The sequence below is a fragment of the Artibeus jamaicensis genome, unplaced genomic scaffold (genome assembly GCF_021234435.1).
Source record: "Artibeus jamaicensis isolate MK-2021 breed Jamaican fruit bat unplaced genomic scaffold, CSHL_Jam_final contig_585, whole genome shotgun sequence".
Lineage (NCBI taxonomy): Eukaryota > Metazoa > Chordata > Mammalia > Chiroptera > Phyllostomidae > Artibeus > Artibeus jamaicensis.
The window spans coordinates 6060888-6076369 of NW_026521894.1; the positions used below are offsets into that span (position 1 = coordinate 6060888).

Genomic DNA, 15482 nt, shown 5'->3' on the forward strand with positions numbered 1-15482 from the left:
AGAAATATCATTAGGTGTAACTTAGTACTTTTTTTAACATCTATAGAATAAACTTCTCAAGACAAGTTACAGTTTGTTTATTAGATAGGATCTGTGTGTTATAGGTCATTTTTGTAATCATAGAATCTTTTTTCTCAAATATATTTTTTAAAGGTTAGAATCTTAAAGATTTAGAATCTTACTGATGTTTTATATCCTACTTTTTGCTAAAAAGGATTTGATGTGACTAGATTGAGTCATTTTGAACTTAAGGTTTTTGTTGATTATACTTGAAATTACTGTTCCAGGTTACACAGCAAGATGTTAAAAAAGAGAATCCTTTACAGTTCAAATTTAGAGCTAAATTCTTTCCTGAAGATGTTTCTGAGGAATTAATTCAAGAAATAACCCAGAGACTTTTCTTCTTGCAAGTCAAAGAAGCTATCTTAAATGATGAGATATATTGCCCTCCAGAAACTGCAGTCCTTTTGGCTTCCTATGCTGTCCAAGCAAAGTACGGAGATTATAGCAAAGAGATTCACAAACCAGGCTACCTGGCTAACGATAGACTCCTACCACAGCGGTAAGTGAACATGCCTTTTATGTTACATATTCCAAAATACTATGTTTCAGAAGTTTGTAAATAGAATTTCTTCAAAACTTTTAAGTTGCCAGCTGTATCAGAGAGTATAGTTTTAAAAATCATGACTTAATAGCTACATAGATTTATCTAGTCTGCAGCTACCTAAACCGTCTATCTCTTCTCTCTTCATTTCCATAAGATAAACAATAATGGAGATTTGGACATGGGGGAGAATGTGACTGGTACTGCTTGGTAAAAATTCTCACACAGGCAGATAGGTGCTTAGTTAAATCCTTTTGAGAGTAAGTAGCAGTCTGTGTTTGTTCCATAGAATTAAAATTAAGGTTCTAACTTTTAAAAACACATTTAAAACTCGGTTTTCATACTACTAGTTTAGTGTTCTGTTCTTATCTGTAATATACTGCTGCTTCTATAAGTATTTAAAGTAGCCTGGCATAAGAAAAATAATTAGAAAGCCTAGATTTTGAGCACTCTTTACTAATTCTGTCACTTTGGGTACAAAACCTAAAATCCCTGAGCCTTGATATCTGAATTCACAAAATGGGGATAGTCATTATGCTTTGCCTACCATCAGATGTATTGGTGACTATTTTCTCCCATTTTGTAGGTTGCCTATTTATTTGTTGAAAGTTTCCTTTGCTGTGCAAAAACTTTTTAGTTTGATGAATTCCCATTTGTTTTCCTTTTGTTTACCTTGCTTGGGGAGATATATCTGAAAGAAATTTCTATGTGCAGTGTCTGAAATTTTGCTGCCTGTGTTTTTTTCTATGATTTTTATGTTCTCAGGTCTAACATTCAAGTCTTTGATCCATTTTGAATTTATTCTTGTGTGTGGTATAAAAGGCTGGTCTTGTTTCATTTTTCTGGACATATCTGTCCAGTTTTCCCAGCACCATTTATTGACTAAACTATCTTTAGCAAACCATTGTATGTACTTGCTTCCTCTCTCGAATATTAATTGACTCTGAAGGTGTGGGTTTATTTCTGGGCTTTCTATTCTGGTCCAGTGATCTCTGTGTCTGTTTTTATGCCAGGACCAGGCTTTTTTAATAACTATGGCCTTGTATAGTTTGACATTGGGTAACATGATTCCTCCAACTTTGTTTTTCTTTTTCAGGGTCCACTGTTTTATGCCGGGCCTTTTGTGGTCCATAAACTTTTGAAATATTTGTTCTAGTTCTGTGAAACATATCATTGGAATCTTGATAGATATTGCATTGAATCTATAGATTGCTTTGGTAGTATGGACATTTTAATGATGTTATTTTGTCTTACCCATGAACACGGTATGTGTTTCCACTTATTTGTTTCTTCTTCAATATCTCTCTTCAGTGTCTTACACTTTTCTGAGTACAGGTCTTTTACATTGTTGGTCAGGTTTATTCCTGGGTATTTTATTCAAGTGCTTTTTCAAGCACTTGTGAATGGTATTGTTTTCTTAATTTCCCGCTAAATTCATTTATCAGTTCTAGCAGTTCTTTGGTGGAATCTTTGGGGTTCTGTATATATAGTATCGTGTCATCTGCAAATGAAGACAGTTTTACTTCTTCCTTTCCACTTTGGATGACTTTTATTTTTTCTTATCTGATTGGTGTGTCTAGAACTTCCAGTACTATGTTGAGTAACAAAAGTGAAAGCAGACATCCCTGTCTTATTCCCCATCTTAAGGGGAACGCTTGTAGTTTTTGCCCATTGAGTATGATGCTGGCAGTGGGTTTGTCACATATGGCCTTTATTATGTTGAGCTATGTTCCCTCTATTCCCACTTTGCTGAGAGAAATGAGTGCTGAATTTTATCAAAAGCTTTTTCTGTATCTATTGATACAATCATGTGATTTTTTACCCTTCCTTTTGTTTATGTGGTGAATCACATTTATTGATTTGCAAATATAGTACCAGCCTTGCATTCCTGAAAAAATCTCACTTAATCATGGTGTAGGATCTTTTTGACATATATCTGTATTTGGTTTGCTAATATTTTGTTGAGGATTTTAGCATCTATGTTTGTCAGTGATACTGGCTTATAATTTTCTTTCTTTGTAGTGTCTTTATCTGTTTTTGGAATTAGGATAATGCTGGCTTTGTAAAATGAGTTTGGAAGTCTTCCTTCCTCTTGTATTTTATGAAATAGTTAGAGGAGAGGTGTTAGTTCTTCTCAGAATGTTTGGTAAAATTCATCTGTGAAGCCATCTGGTCCAGGGCTTTTGTTTGTTGGGAGTTTTTTGAGTACTGCCTTAATTGCATTAGGTGAAATTTCTCCATTCATATTCTCTGATTCTTCCTGATTTATTTTTGGAAGATTGTATGTTTCTAGAACTTTATCCATTTTGTCCAGGTTGTCCAGTTTGTTGGCATATAAATGTCCGTAATACTTTCTTACTGTCCTTTGTATTTTTTGGTGTCAGTTATTTCTCCTCTTTCATTTCTGATTTTATTTATTTGGATCCTTTCTCTTTTTCTTGATGCATCTGGTTCAAGGTTTGTCAATCTTGTTTGTCTTTTCAAAGAACCAGCTCTTGGATTCATTGATCTTTTGTAGCATTTTTAAAGACTATTTCATTTCTGCTCTGATCTTAATTATTTCCTTCCTTCTATTCACATGGGGCTGTGTTTGTTCCTTTTCAAGGTTAAGTGTGAAGTTAGATGGTTTATTTGAGCGTTTTGATGATTTTTGAGATAGGCTTGTAATGCAATGAATTTCCCCCTTAGAATTGCTTTCCCTGTGTCTCACAGATTGTGGATTGTGTGTCCTCATTTTCATTTGTTTCAAGGTATCTTTTGATTTCCTCCTTAATCTCATTGTTCACCCATTCATTGCTTAATAACATGTTATTTAGTTTCCATGTCTTTGTGTTTTTCAGAGTTCTTGTGGATAACTTCTAGTTTTAGGGCATTGTGTTAGAGAAGATGGTCGACATTATTTCAGTATTCTTAAATTTATTGAGACTGTTTTTGTGTCCTAGTATGTGGCCTATCTTAGGAAGTGTTCCATGTGCATTTGAAAAGTATGTGTATTCTGCTGCTTTGGAATGAAATGCTCTGAAGACATCAGTGAAATCCAGTTGATCTAGTGTGTCATTTAAGGCCACTGTCTACTTAGGATTTTCTTCCTGGAAGATCTAGCCCTTGGAGTCAGTGGGATGTTAAAATCTCCCACTGTGACTGTGTTTCTGTAGATCTCTCCCTTTATGTTCATTAAGATTTGCTTTACATAATTAGGTGCTCCTATGTTGGGTGCAGAAATGTTTACTTGGGTTATCCTCTTGTTGGATTGTTCCCTTTATCATTAAGTAGTGTCCTTTGTCTCTTACTGTAGCCTTGGTTTTAAAGTCTATTTTGTCAGATATAAGTACTGCTAGTCCAGCTTTCTTATTTCTTTTTTGTTTGTATGAAATATCTTTTTTTCAGCCTTTTACTTTCAGTCTGTGTGTATCTTTCGATCTGAGACGGGTCTCGTGGAGGCACCATATATATGGATCTTGTTTTCTTATCCATTTGGGTACCCTCTGTCTTTTCATTAGAACATATAAGCCATTTATATTTAAGGTAATTATCGATAGATACATGTGTAGTGCCATTTTATTGTTAACTGTTTTCCTCTGGTGTTTCCCCTCCCCCTTTCTCTTTTCTGTCATTTTCTTAAAGCAAGGCCTTTAACATTTGTTGCAGTACCGGTTTGGTGTTAACAAATTCTTTTAGCTTTTTCTTGTGTGGGAAGCTCCTATTTCTCCTTGAATTTTAAATGATAGCCTTGCTAGGTAAAATAGCCTTGGTTGTAGGTCATTGCTTTTCATCTTGAATATTTAACACCCACCCCCTTCTGTCCTGAAATGTTTCTGATATGTAATCAGATGATAGTCCTATTGGTGCTCCCTTGTAGGTAATTACCTGCTTTTCTCTTGGGGCTGTCAGGATTCTCTCCTTGTCTTTAAGCCTTGTAATTTTACTTATGATGTGTATTGGTGTAGGCCTTTTTGGGTCCAACTTGTTTGAGATTCTCTGAGCTTCTGAACTTGTGTGACTTTTTCCCTTACCAGATTATGGGTACTTTTGGTTATTATTTCTTCAAATAGATTCTTAATCCCTTGCTCACTCTCTTTTCCTTCTGGTATTCCCATGGTGCAGATGTTGTTATACTTTATGTTGTCCAAAATATTTCTTAAGCACTCCTCATTTTCTTAAATTCTTTTTTCATTTTGCTTCTCTGCCTGTTTTTTTCTACCTTGTCTTCCTCTGCTTTATCAAACCTACTGTTTATTCCTTCCAGTGTATTATTTATCTTAGATACTGCATTCTTTGTATCTGACTGATACTTTTTTATGGTTTCTATGTCTTTTCACATGCTATTGAGTACCCTTATAATCATTACTCTAAACTCTTTCTCTGTTGAATTACTTACTTCCAATTCATCTAATTCATCTAGAAAATTCTCTTGTTCTTTCATTTGGGGTCTATTTCTTTGTCTTCCCATTTTGGCTGCTGCTTTGTATTTTCTGCCTTAGATGTTAACTAATCAGCCATTAAACTGATCAACTGTTAATCTAATCAGTCTGTAATTACCATTCAGGCTTAAGCACCTCAGGGTGGTACAGAGTAATTCCTGGGGATGTGGGGATGGGTGGGGGACACTTATTGCTTCCCCTTAGGCTGATGCCATTCAGAGAGTAATGCTCTGTCTGAGGGATATGGCTTCTGCAGTGTGAGGGATGGCTCACCCTGTAGATTGTGGTGGCTGGTCCTTTAGTTCTCTTCCCAAAGCCACCCACCTCAGGCTCTTCTCAAGTGTCTCTAGTACACTCTGCCCTCCTTTTTCGGGCACCCAAGGTAAGTGGCTGCAAATGAAATTTTGTGCTTTGACTCTTTAAAAGGCTCTCTGCATCTCAGCAGTCTCTCCCTGACCAATAGAACACCTCCTGGTTTTCACAGCGTGATGTTAATCTGAGTTCCTTTTTTTCTCTGGTGCTGTAGGCTGGGGAGCCCAATGTGGGGTTTATACCCTACACTTTTCAGGGGGATCCTCCCCGCTGCTGAAATATTCCTCTGGCTCTTCACTGCCCCCTTGGGAACCCAGCCAGCCTTCTTGCATCTCCTCCACACTCCTACCAGTCACATTGTGGTGAAATGTTTTCTTCTGTCTTTGGTTGTAAGAGTTCTCTCCAGCTAGTGTTCAGTTGGTTATTCAAGATGATTTCTATACAACTTAGTTGTAATTTCATATTGGCCCTGATAGGAGGTGAGTGTAACTTTCATTTACTCCTCTGCCTATCTTGGATGCTCAGTGGATGCTTTTAATTCTTATATTGAAAAACCCAGATAAGCAGTCTCTTCTTCCAAAGTAGAGTTTAGCTTTCTGGTGATAGAGATAATCAGCTCCACCAGATAGTATCTTTCTTTAAAAAGAGCTTGATATATGTAAATTTTTATATTCCAGGTTTCTGGGTTGGGCATCTGAGCAGTTGGTAATACCTTCTTGCCGAGATGGGGGGGGTGAGAATATATTTTGTAGGAGGTAGATTTCAGTTTTGAACCTAATGAGTTTGAAATATCTACAATATAACCAAGAGAGAGTGCGAGTGTTCATTTGTTGTTGTGGGTTCAGATCTTGGAGAGCAGTTTGAGCTCTGATACAGTTTGGGAGTAATTAGCAAATAGATGGAAATGAAAGAGATGGATACGAAAGTACAGAGTAAGAAAAAGGCTTGGGACAGTAAAATACTTTGAAGTGCAATGGGAAAGGCTCCTCTAAAGTATATTGAGATTAATACCAGGGGAGTGTTACATCATGGAAGACAGGGTAAAAGAATGCTTTAAGGAGAGAATGGTCAGCAGTGTCAAGTAGTACAAAGAGGTTGAGTATGAGGGTACCTAACACGTCTGTTGGGGTTAACAAGGAGGTGGAAGTGACCCTTAGAGCAGTTTCAGTAGAGTGTTGGGGATTGAAGTCAGATTGTGGTTTGCCTTGGGCAGTGGACATGATATATAGAAATGAAGAATAGTGAATATGGACAGTTCTCAAAAAAAGTTTGCTGTTTAGGAGAAGAAAAAAGGAGTAGGGAAGCATGGGTTTAGAGATATGTTCTATAAGAGAAGGGAAAAATTGATTTTGAATTTCCTTTTTTTACTCTACAAATTTTTGAGTACTCTTTAGGACTGACTGTGGGCATTTAGTGGTGAGCAGTGTATATATGGTCTCTGCCCCCTGTAATGCAACTAGGTAGAGATGATAATATATGTGAGCAGGGAACAATAAATATGTCCCCTGCCATAAAGTATAGAGTGAAGATCCTGAGGAAGTAGAGAAAACAGTCACTTAAAGGCCTGAATATAAAGTCAAGTTGGATGGTTTGGCCTTAGGTGTAAAGAAGGGCTTTTGGCTCTGGACCGAAGAAAAAGAATGTGGGAAGTTTTGCATACCTGCAAATCAGTTGTGCAGATTTAATAATTCAAGTGCATTATGCAAAGTGTGAACAGATGATATTTGAAATACAGGATGATATTTGAAATACAGTTGCATAAAAAACTATAGCAGAAATCCTGGTGGCATCCAATTTAATTAACTCATACCTTCAGATTTAGTTAACATCCTGGTACAAACAGTTGGCTGAATTGATTGTGCTTTCAAGGCTGATTGCATTGCTGCTGGTGAGCACAACTTAAGATAGGAAGAGGGACAATTAAAAACAAGAAAAATGTGGAAACTTCAGTGCTGTAAGGAAGAAGACAAAACTCCTTTCTCCAAAAACCAGGGCTTAAAAGAGAAATACATAGAGAAAGGAGCAGTTTATAATAAGAACATAATGGTCTCTCTGAAACTCCATTAAGGAATCCACTCTAAATAGTAACTTGTCCAAGGGAGGATTGCATCCTAAGATTGATTGATTGATTGATTTAAGAATATTTTATTTATTTATCTTTAGAGGGTAAGGGATGGAGAGAAGGAGAGAAATATCAATACACGATTGCCTCTCATGGGTCCCCTGCTGGGGTCTGGCCTGCAACCCAGGCATGTGCCCTGACTGGGAATCGAATCTGCTGATTCAATATCGAATCTTCTGATTTGGAATTAAAATGTTAGTAAAAGAAAATACTGTTTGTGCGTTTTAAAATTTGCATAAGAAACACTGGAAAGATGCAAAAGAAACTAATGAAAAGTTATTTGGAGGGCATGGGTAGTGAAAAAAGTATGACTTGTCACTTTTATGTAAAGCATAACCAATAGAAATTAAAATTAAATTTAGCACAAAAATGTAGTAAAAGAATGAAGGCCTAAGAATTTCTGATTTTCAGTCTGTTTTGTGATTTTTCTATTAATAATGAGTCATTTTTTCCTTTTTTGTCTAATATTTTGCTTAAAACATTTGAATTCTTTTAAACTCTCTGTATAATAACTATTTTAAATGTATTATTTAAAATAATTTCAGGATTCTATTTTGGTAGATTCACACACAATTGTAAAATAATAGAGAGATCCTATGTACTTTTTCCCAGCCTTCTTTGATGGTAACATTTCATGTAACTTCAGTACAGTATCACAGTGAAAATATGGACATTGATACAATGCACCTACTTTATTTAAATTTCATCAGTTTTGCATGCAGTCATGTGTGTGTGTGAAAATTTATTCTGTGCTGTTTTATTGTGTATAGATCTGTATGACAACCACCACAGTCAGGGTTGATTCTAGACTTTTAAAAGAATATTGATTTTCACTGATAGAGACATTTTCATAGATTTTTTTTTTCTTCTAGTGTTTTAGAACAACACAAATTGACAAAAGAGCAGTGGGAAGAAAGAATACAGAACTGGCATGAAGAACATAGAGGAATGCTGAGGTATTTGGATGGCTTTCTTTGTGTTTTCCTCAAATCAAAGTATTTTTATTTCATAACATTGATTATTATATCAGCTTATCCCCCCAAAGATCATTTGACTTATACAAATAAAACACTACATTTTAATTCAAAGTATTTTTGTAATTTGTTTGATATTAGGTACCCTTATTTAAATATGTTACAATAAGCTTTATTTCAACAGGGAGGATTCTATGATGGAATACCTGAAGATTGCACAAGATCTAGAAATGTATGGAGTCAACTATTTTGAAATAAAAAATAAAAAAGGAACTGAATTGTGGCTAGGTGTTGATGCTTTGGGTCTGAATATTTATGAGCATGATGACAAGTAAGTAAATAGTGAACTAGTCAGTAATCAGTTGGCTTGATTTCCTGTATTACTTTTTCTATACCAAATTAAAAGATTAGTTTATGCCATATAAGTTTTCATTTATCATATTTTCATTTTCTCAGCATCTTGTGATTTCAGTTACTTCTCAGCGTATCTATCAAAATGGTGAATTCACTTTTATTTGAAATATGCTTCCTGATCTCTTGTGAGTTATGTCTAGTAACTTAATTAAAATGTATTTCCTTAGTAGGTAAAGAACAGTTTTTTCAATGTTATGTGTGGCATACAGGTTGAAACTGAAATTAATGTATGTAAGAAATCAAGAGCAATGAGACAATGAGATTAAAATGTGTGATTTATTGTGTTTGTAACACTTTTTGGTTTATTATAGGAATTGTTTTGAATGTTTTTGGGCATTAGTAAAGCAGAACATTCCTATATTAAAGATAATGAACAGTGTAATTTTATTTTGAAATTGACCAGGTATTTTTATATTTAATATAAATTACATCAAGCTCTTCCAGCAGTTTTTAGGAATGATAGCTACAACTGCATTATACCTTTCTTTGATTTATTTACCATGACACAAGGGCATCCAAATCTGTGCCTGTGTCACCTTCCTAAAAGGCATTTCTCTTTATTCTGGGTTGGCTCCAAATTTTTGGTTTCATTATTACAGGTATCTAATAAAACACACATTTCTAAGCATATACATAATGATGATTCCAAAAGAGAGCATTTTACTAATTTTACTCTGATATATTTTTTCATTTATATTATGAAGCAAGTTAAAATGCTATGTCATTTAGAAGGGAAAATTTTTGAAAAGCAAAAGTAAGACTTAGATCAAATGTTCTTTTTTCTTTTAAAAATTGCTGAATCAATTTTTATTAGAGTATTCATTATATATATTAATAAAGGTAAAGATGGGGAATATGAAAGAGGGGGTTAGCTTGGGACAGGAGGGAGCGACTAGGGATAGTGGGCAATGAATGGGTTCTTTGGTCTTTCTGTAATGGTCCAATTTCATTTCATATTGAGAATGTATTCATCTGTTACTTATATTTTTAAATTAAAAAAAATAGGGTACAACTTTAAAAGTTGAACAACTTTTGCCCTTTTGATAAAAGTTGCTCTTTTATCAAATCTGCTACTAATTACTTTTGTGACCTTGGTCAAGTTAATTAACTCTGAAATTTTAGTAACTGCCAGATTCACCTCACAATATTGTTGTGAGAATTGTATAAGGAAATTCTTTAGAATTTTTAGAAGTAACCTGTGAGTGTAGTATAATATTACCTTAAAAATATTATAAGCCTCCCTTTTCAATAGGTAACTGTGATGTATCTTGGTGGCCATTATAAAGGACAGCGTGGTGCATGCATATTGAGTAAAAAATGTTTTTTATAGAGAAAATTACTTGATGGACTGTGGTCAGTCTGCTTGAGATTAAAAGAACTTTAAATAGATAGGTGATTCATACTCTGTTACCAGAATGCTGGCTAAATAGCTTTGGCCAATATAGGTGTCACAGTCATTCATGCTCTTGTTGGATAGCAGTGATACCTTTGATGGGCAGTCCAAAAGAATGAAATATATGACAAGCAGAAACAAAATTACTTGTTCCAGTCTGATTCCCTAAATCTTTGTATGTGGGGTGTAACTGGGGGCATCAGTTTTATAGTCACAGAGTCAGAATTTCCATTCTGTGTATCCAAACTTGTGTGTATGAGTGTTTAAAATTTTTTGTGGGAGAAGTAAGTAATATACCATAAAATTAAGCCTATTAAAGTGTACTGAAAATTTAGTGTTTATAGTATATTTATAAATAATGCAAACATTTTAATATTAAACAGGAAGGAAATAATTTTTAGTGACTTAGGTTCATAATTCATATGAAAAGTTATAAAAGCTGTCTTTTTTCCCCTCTTCTTAAACATATTAAACTTAATAGTTGTAGTAGCTTGAGCCTAGGTAGAGCTTGTGTAAACCCTAACAGAGAAATCAAGGTTTGTGACACATTTATGAAATTTTGGGGATAGTCTTTGTTTTATGTGATTTTTAAAATTGTTTACTTATTTATTTTTGGAGAGAGGGAAGGCAGGGAGAAAAAGAGGTAGAGAAACATCCATGTGTGAGAGAAACATAAACCTGCACACCTCCAATTGGGAACCTGGTCCACAACCTAGGCATGTGCCCTATTCAGGGATCAAAGCAGCAACCTTTTGGTTTGCAGGCCAGTGCTCTGTCCATGGAGCCACACCAGCCAGGGCTGTTTTATGCGATTTAGTTGATCAGATTGTCCCTTAAAAGGTAATGTCAACAGTATGTTATGAGTAAGTTAATATATTTTGAAAATCTGGAGCTCCGGTCATTCAATTAAATTGGCCCCAAAAAGCTGATCTAAATTTTGTCCATTGTTTCATGCTTCTAACTACAGAAATGCTCTGTCTCTCTTATTTTTTTAAGGTTAACACCTAAAATTGGTTTTCCCTGGAGCGAAATCAGAAATATTTCATTTAATGACAAAAAATTTGTTATAAAGCCAATCGACAAAAAGGCACCTGTAAGTAAATTTTTTAAATGTTTTATTTATTTTAAATTTCTGCCACTTTGCTGTGGTATTACTTGAAAAATGACATTGTTCATTTATTGAATTGGTCCTAAGGAATATTCTTTTTCTATAGTTTAAGTTTCCTAGTGATAAGATAATAAATGTATTAAAATACGAAGTTTCAATCTTATTATAACTTATTTAAATATTAGTATTTTATTTTAACTGAAACTTACGGTATTAGGAGGTGATTGAAAATAGCAAAGGGAGCTCTGTTCTGTATTCTGTTTATAGAGTTTTGAATCATGAATGTTGTATTTTTGTAACTTAAAGTGTGAAGCTGAAGTGTTTACGTTTAAATAGATTCTTTGATTCATCTAGTGTTAAGTGTACTGCTGTAATTTGTTAGTTATTGGAAAGACAAAAAGATGAGAACAATTCTAGGTTTAAAAACTTGACAGCCCTGAACAAATACCAATTTTGAGATAAATATGGCAAAAGGTAAAACAAACAAAAAACCCTCCTGATGTGGAGGAACAGATACTTATAGTTACTCTGGAGAAGAAAAAATAATAAATGACATTTACTGCATTGAGAGTATAAGATTATTGGCCTCCCCACAAAACTGGTGGGGAATGAAACAGTGAAGAGCCAGTTATAGGCAAGTATGGTATACTCACTAGTCATCAGGAAATCTTATGATTTCTAAACTGTATGTAATGTGACATTAGAATTCGTACCACACATTGAAATTTAGTACAGATTAATAGAGACTATCCTTCAAGGCAGATTTTAAATACAGAATACTTTATGTTTAGGATTTTGTTTTTTATGCACCTCGTCTGAGAATCAATAAGCGGATTTTGGCTTTATGTATGGGAAACCATGAACTGTACATGCGAAGAAGGAAGCCTGATACTATTGAAGTACAACAGATGAAGGCTCAGGCTAGAGAGGAGAAACATCAGAAGCAGTTGGAAAGGTATGGAATTTACAGCTTTTCATCCCTGATTGATAGAAGTAGGCTAGTTACAGTGTAAGAGCAATAGCCCTAGCCAGTGTGGCTGAGTTGGTTGGAGTGTCTTGTAAATGGAAAGGTCGTGGGTTCATTTTCCACTTAGGGCACAGGCCTAGGTTGCAGGTTCCATCTCCATTTGCTGTGTGTGCAAGAGGCAGCTGATCCATGTTTCTCACACTGGTGTTTCTTTCCCTCTCTGAAATCAATAAGTATGTCCTCAGTGCGGATAAAAATGAAAACAAATAATAAAAATGGAATTTAAGAATTTGTAGTTTCTTTAACATACTCAGATATTACATTTTACACTATTTTCACTATTAAAATTGAATGACAGTTATTATCATTGTCCTTTATAAAATGGGTATGTACAGTTTTCAAGTTAGATATCTGACATATTTCTGAGTAAATAGCTTTTCATGATTTCATAGGTACACTTTCCTTTTATTATGCTTGCTTCTCACTAACATTGGTTTGGATGTAGTATGAAATTTTCAAGTTTGTTTTGCGTGGGACTTTGGGTAAGAATATGCTGGGTGTTTTTCTTTGAAAGTGTCATGGGCATTGTAAAACTCAAAAAGTCAGTGCACAGAGCACAGTAACCCCAGTTCTCCCTGCCAACAACACTGATGTTTTTAGCCATCGTTCACTTAGACTTTCAAAAAAAGATACTGTTAACTGTATAAAATTGAGAGTTTTTGAAGTGGAAAGATTGGTTAAAATTCTTGTCAGACCTGGAAGCAGATTACTGGGGTTGGACAACAAAATCCTCAAATCTGATTCTAGATTAATTTAAACTATGTGCTTCATTTGAAAAAATTTAGACACCAAACTGAGGTTAAGCTTTATTGAAGAAATCTTTGTAGAGTAGCATGATAATTTAAGAAATAGAGTAGCTCCTAAAAAAACAATATTGAGGAGCCCTAAATATATGTAAATGTATATGTTTCAAACATATTGGAAATTATATAATTTGAATCTAATAGTTCCCTGCTAAATATAATTTTGCTACCTCTGCTTTTAGTGTTCGTATTTAATGATGTATTTTTTCTTAAATGTTTTGTGTAATTCAGATCTTCTATTAATTCAGATTGCTTCCCTCAGTTTATCTGCCTTAGAAAAGTTTACAGTATTACAAAACATTTTTATATAGGCATGAAATATCCCAGTGATTCCTGACCCACCATTAAAGATATTAAGTTGGTTTGTTGCTTTGACTGGGCTCTATCATTTTTTACTGCTCTTGTGTGGCTTAGGATCACATTGTGCTTCTAGCATTATATGGTTTTTAAAATAGTTCTTAATTGGACTTTACTTTCTATATATTCAGAAATTACAGTCTTCCTTTGTCAGGCATTACTCCAGGACCCTCATGGATACCCAAGTCCTTTATATAAAATGGTGTAGTATTTGCATATGACCTATATATATCCTCCCCTATACTTTAAATCACCTTTAGATTACTTATTATACTTATCCAATGTAAATGCTGTGTAAATGTTGTAGTACTGTATTGTTTAGGGAACAATTACCAAAAAAAGTCTGTACATTTTCAGCACAGACGGAACTAGTATAGGCCTACCTATGTAGTACACATCAGCAACAACGTAACTATTTTTCAAATATTTTTAATGCACAGTTGGTTAAATCCATGGATGAGGAACCCACTGATACAGAGACCTGACTGTAGTATCCCATCCTTATCACTCAGTAATGTCCTAACTATTCTGCTTGTCTATAATACTGATATGTTACTTTTATTCTTAAATATATTCATCTACTTGTTCTTTATTTCTCAAGCATAGAGAGGCACGCTATGTGATTTTTAGTATATGTAGTATCATTAACAAGTAACATTTGGTGATGGTGCTATATTTTAGTTACTTTAAGGCCTAGATGAAAATAGAATACTTTTAGGGTTTTTTTTTTTTTTGGCCACAATAAGAATCCTATGGTTCCTATCTTGGATAAATAAATGTTATAGCATTTCATTAGCAAGCATTCTCTACTGTAGGAATTCAGTAACTGTTTTATTCATTTGAATGCCTAGAGGATGTTTTATATTAGCAACATAGGGATTTGGCAGGTGTCAGAAATGGTATGCTAAGTCTTCATATATTCCCTGCTTTATAGGTCAGAGAGAAATGACAGCTGTGTATGTGGAAATAGTTTTGGTCAAGCCCATTGGCAAAGCAGCCAGCAGACATACTTGGGGGGATGCCCAGAGATGTGCTGCCTGTGCTGCTGGGCGCTCTTGGGCAACGATAGTAGTTGGGAAGGGGCAGCAACTAGGTGGTTGCAACTAGGGGAAGCCTCTTCCCTTATAATACCTTGATATCCGTGATCTTCTTCTTTCCCCATAACTCTCATAGCTTTGGTTTTTCACAGTGAAAATGGTGTTCTATATTGGTTATATATAACACAATACCATGGGTTCTTGATCTCTCTAATCTGTGCTCTGATGTTACTTGCATCCAAATCGATGATGATTTATTCTATAATTCTGAACATTTTTTGTATGGCTAAAATTGTTACCAAATTTAAAAACTAAGAGCCTCAAGTTTACAATTCAAATTCAGATGCTCACGCCCCATTTGTAGGTTAGCTGTGGGATATTTTGTGTCATGGCTGGCTTCCTGTATCAATAGGACACAGTTGGTGTCCTGCAAAAAATACAGGCTTTGGAACTATATCAATCTGGTTTCAATCTCTTCTAACACTTGTTGAAAAAACTTCTGAGCCACTGTCTTCTTACCCTTAACATGAAAGTAATAGTCCTGCCTTCAAGGGTTTTTGTGAGAAATAATGACAGCGGTATATAAACATTTAATAAATAGTAGCTATCATAATAATTCTTAATATTATTAATACATAGAAGTTTGAATAGAAGTTACATACTAGTTTTGTATCTTAAGAAAAATGTAATCAGGTACATATGATAGTCTTTAGAAAGGTATTCTAAAATATTTTTGTATGTTAATACAGAGAATTGATAGCTTATTAATGTTATTTGTGTTCTTGAAGTACGACAATTTGATCAAATGAGTGTTTCCAAACCCAAACTCTAAATAAAAATATTTACATCTGTGGTCTAGATTTACATCATTATACAAAAGGCCTCATGGTGAAAGTGGACTTTACTAGAC

The 15482-nt window shown here is 34.5% G+C and overlaps 1 protein-coding gene across 4 annotated transcripts in view; it reads left to right on the forward strand.

Moving 5' to 3' along the window:
• The window catches only part of RDX (radixin), a 103699-nt gene that overhangs the window by 35386 nt on the left and 52831 nt on the right, over positions 1-15482 (forward strand). For all 4 annotated transcript variants that reach the window (XM_053670399.1, XM_037163870.2, XM_037163871.2 and 1 more), the window contains exons 5-9: positions 288-562; positions 8332-8415; positions 8618-8764; positions 11237-11333; positions 12140-12303. In XM_053670399.1, the coding sequence (XP_053526374.1) occupies positions 288-562; positions 8332-8415; positions 8618-8764; positions 11237-11333; positions 12140-12303 (767 nt within the window). The remainder of the gene's footprint in view (positions 1-287; positions 563-8331; positions 8416-8617; positions 8765-11236; positions 11334-12139; positions 12304-15482) is intronic.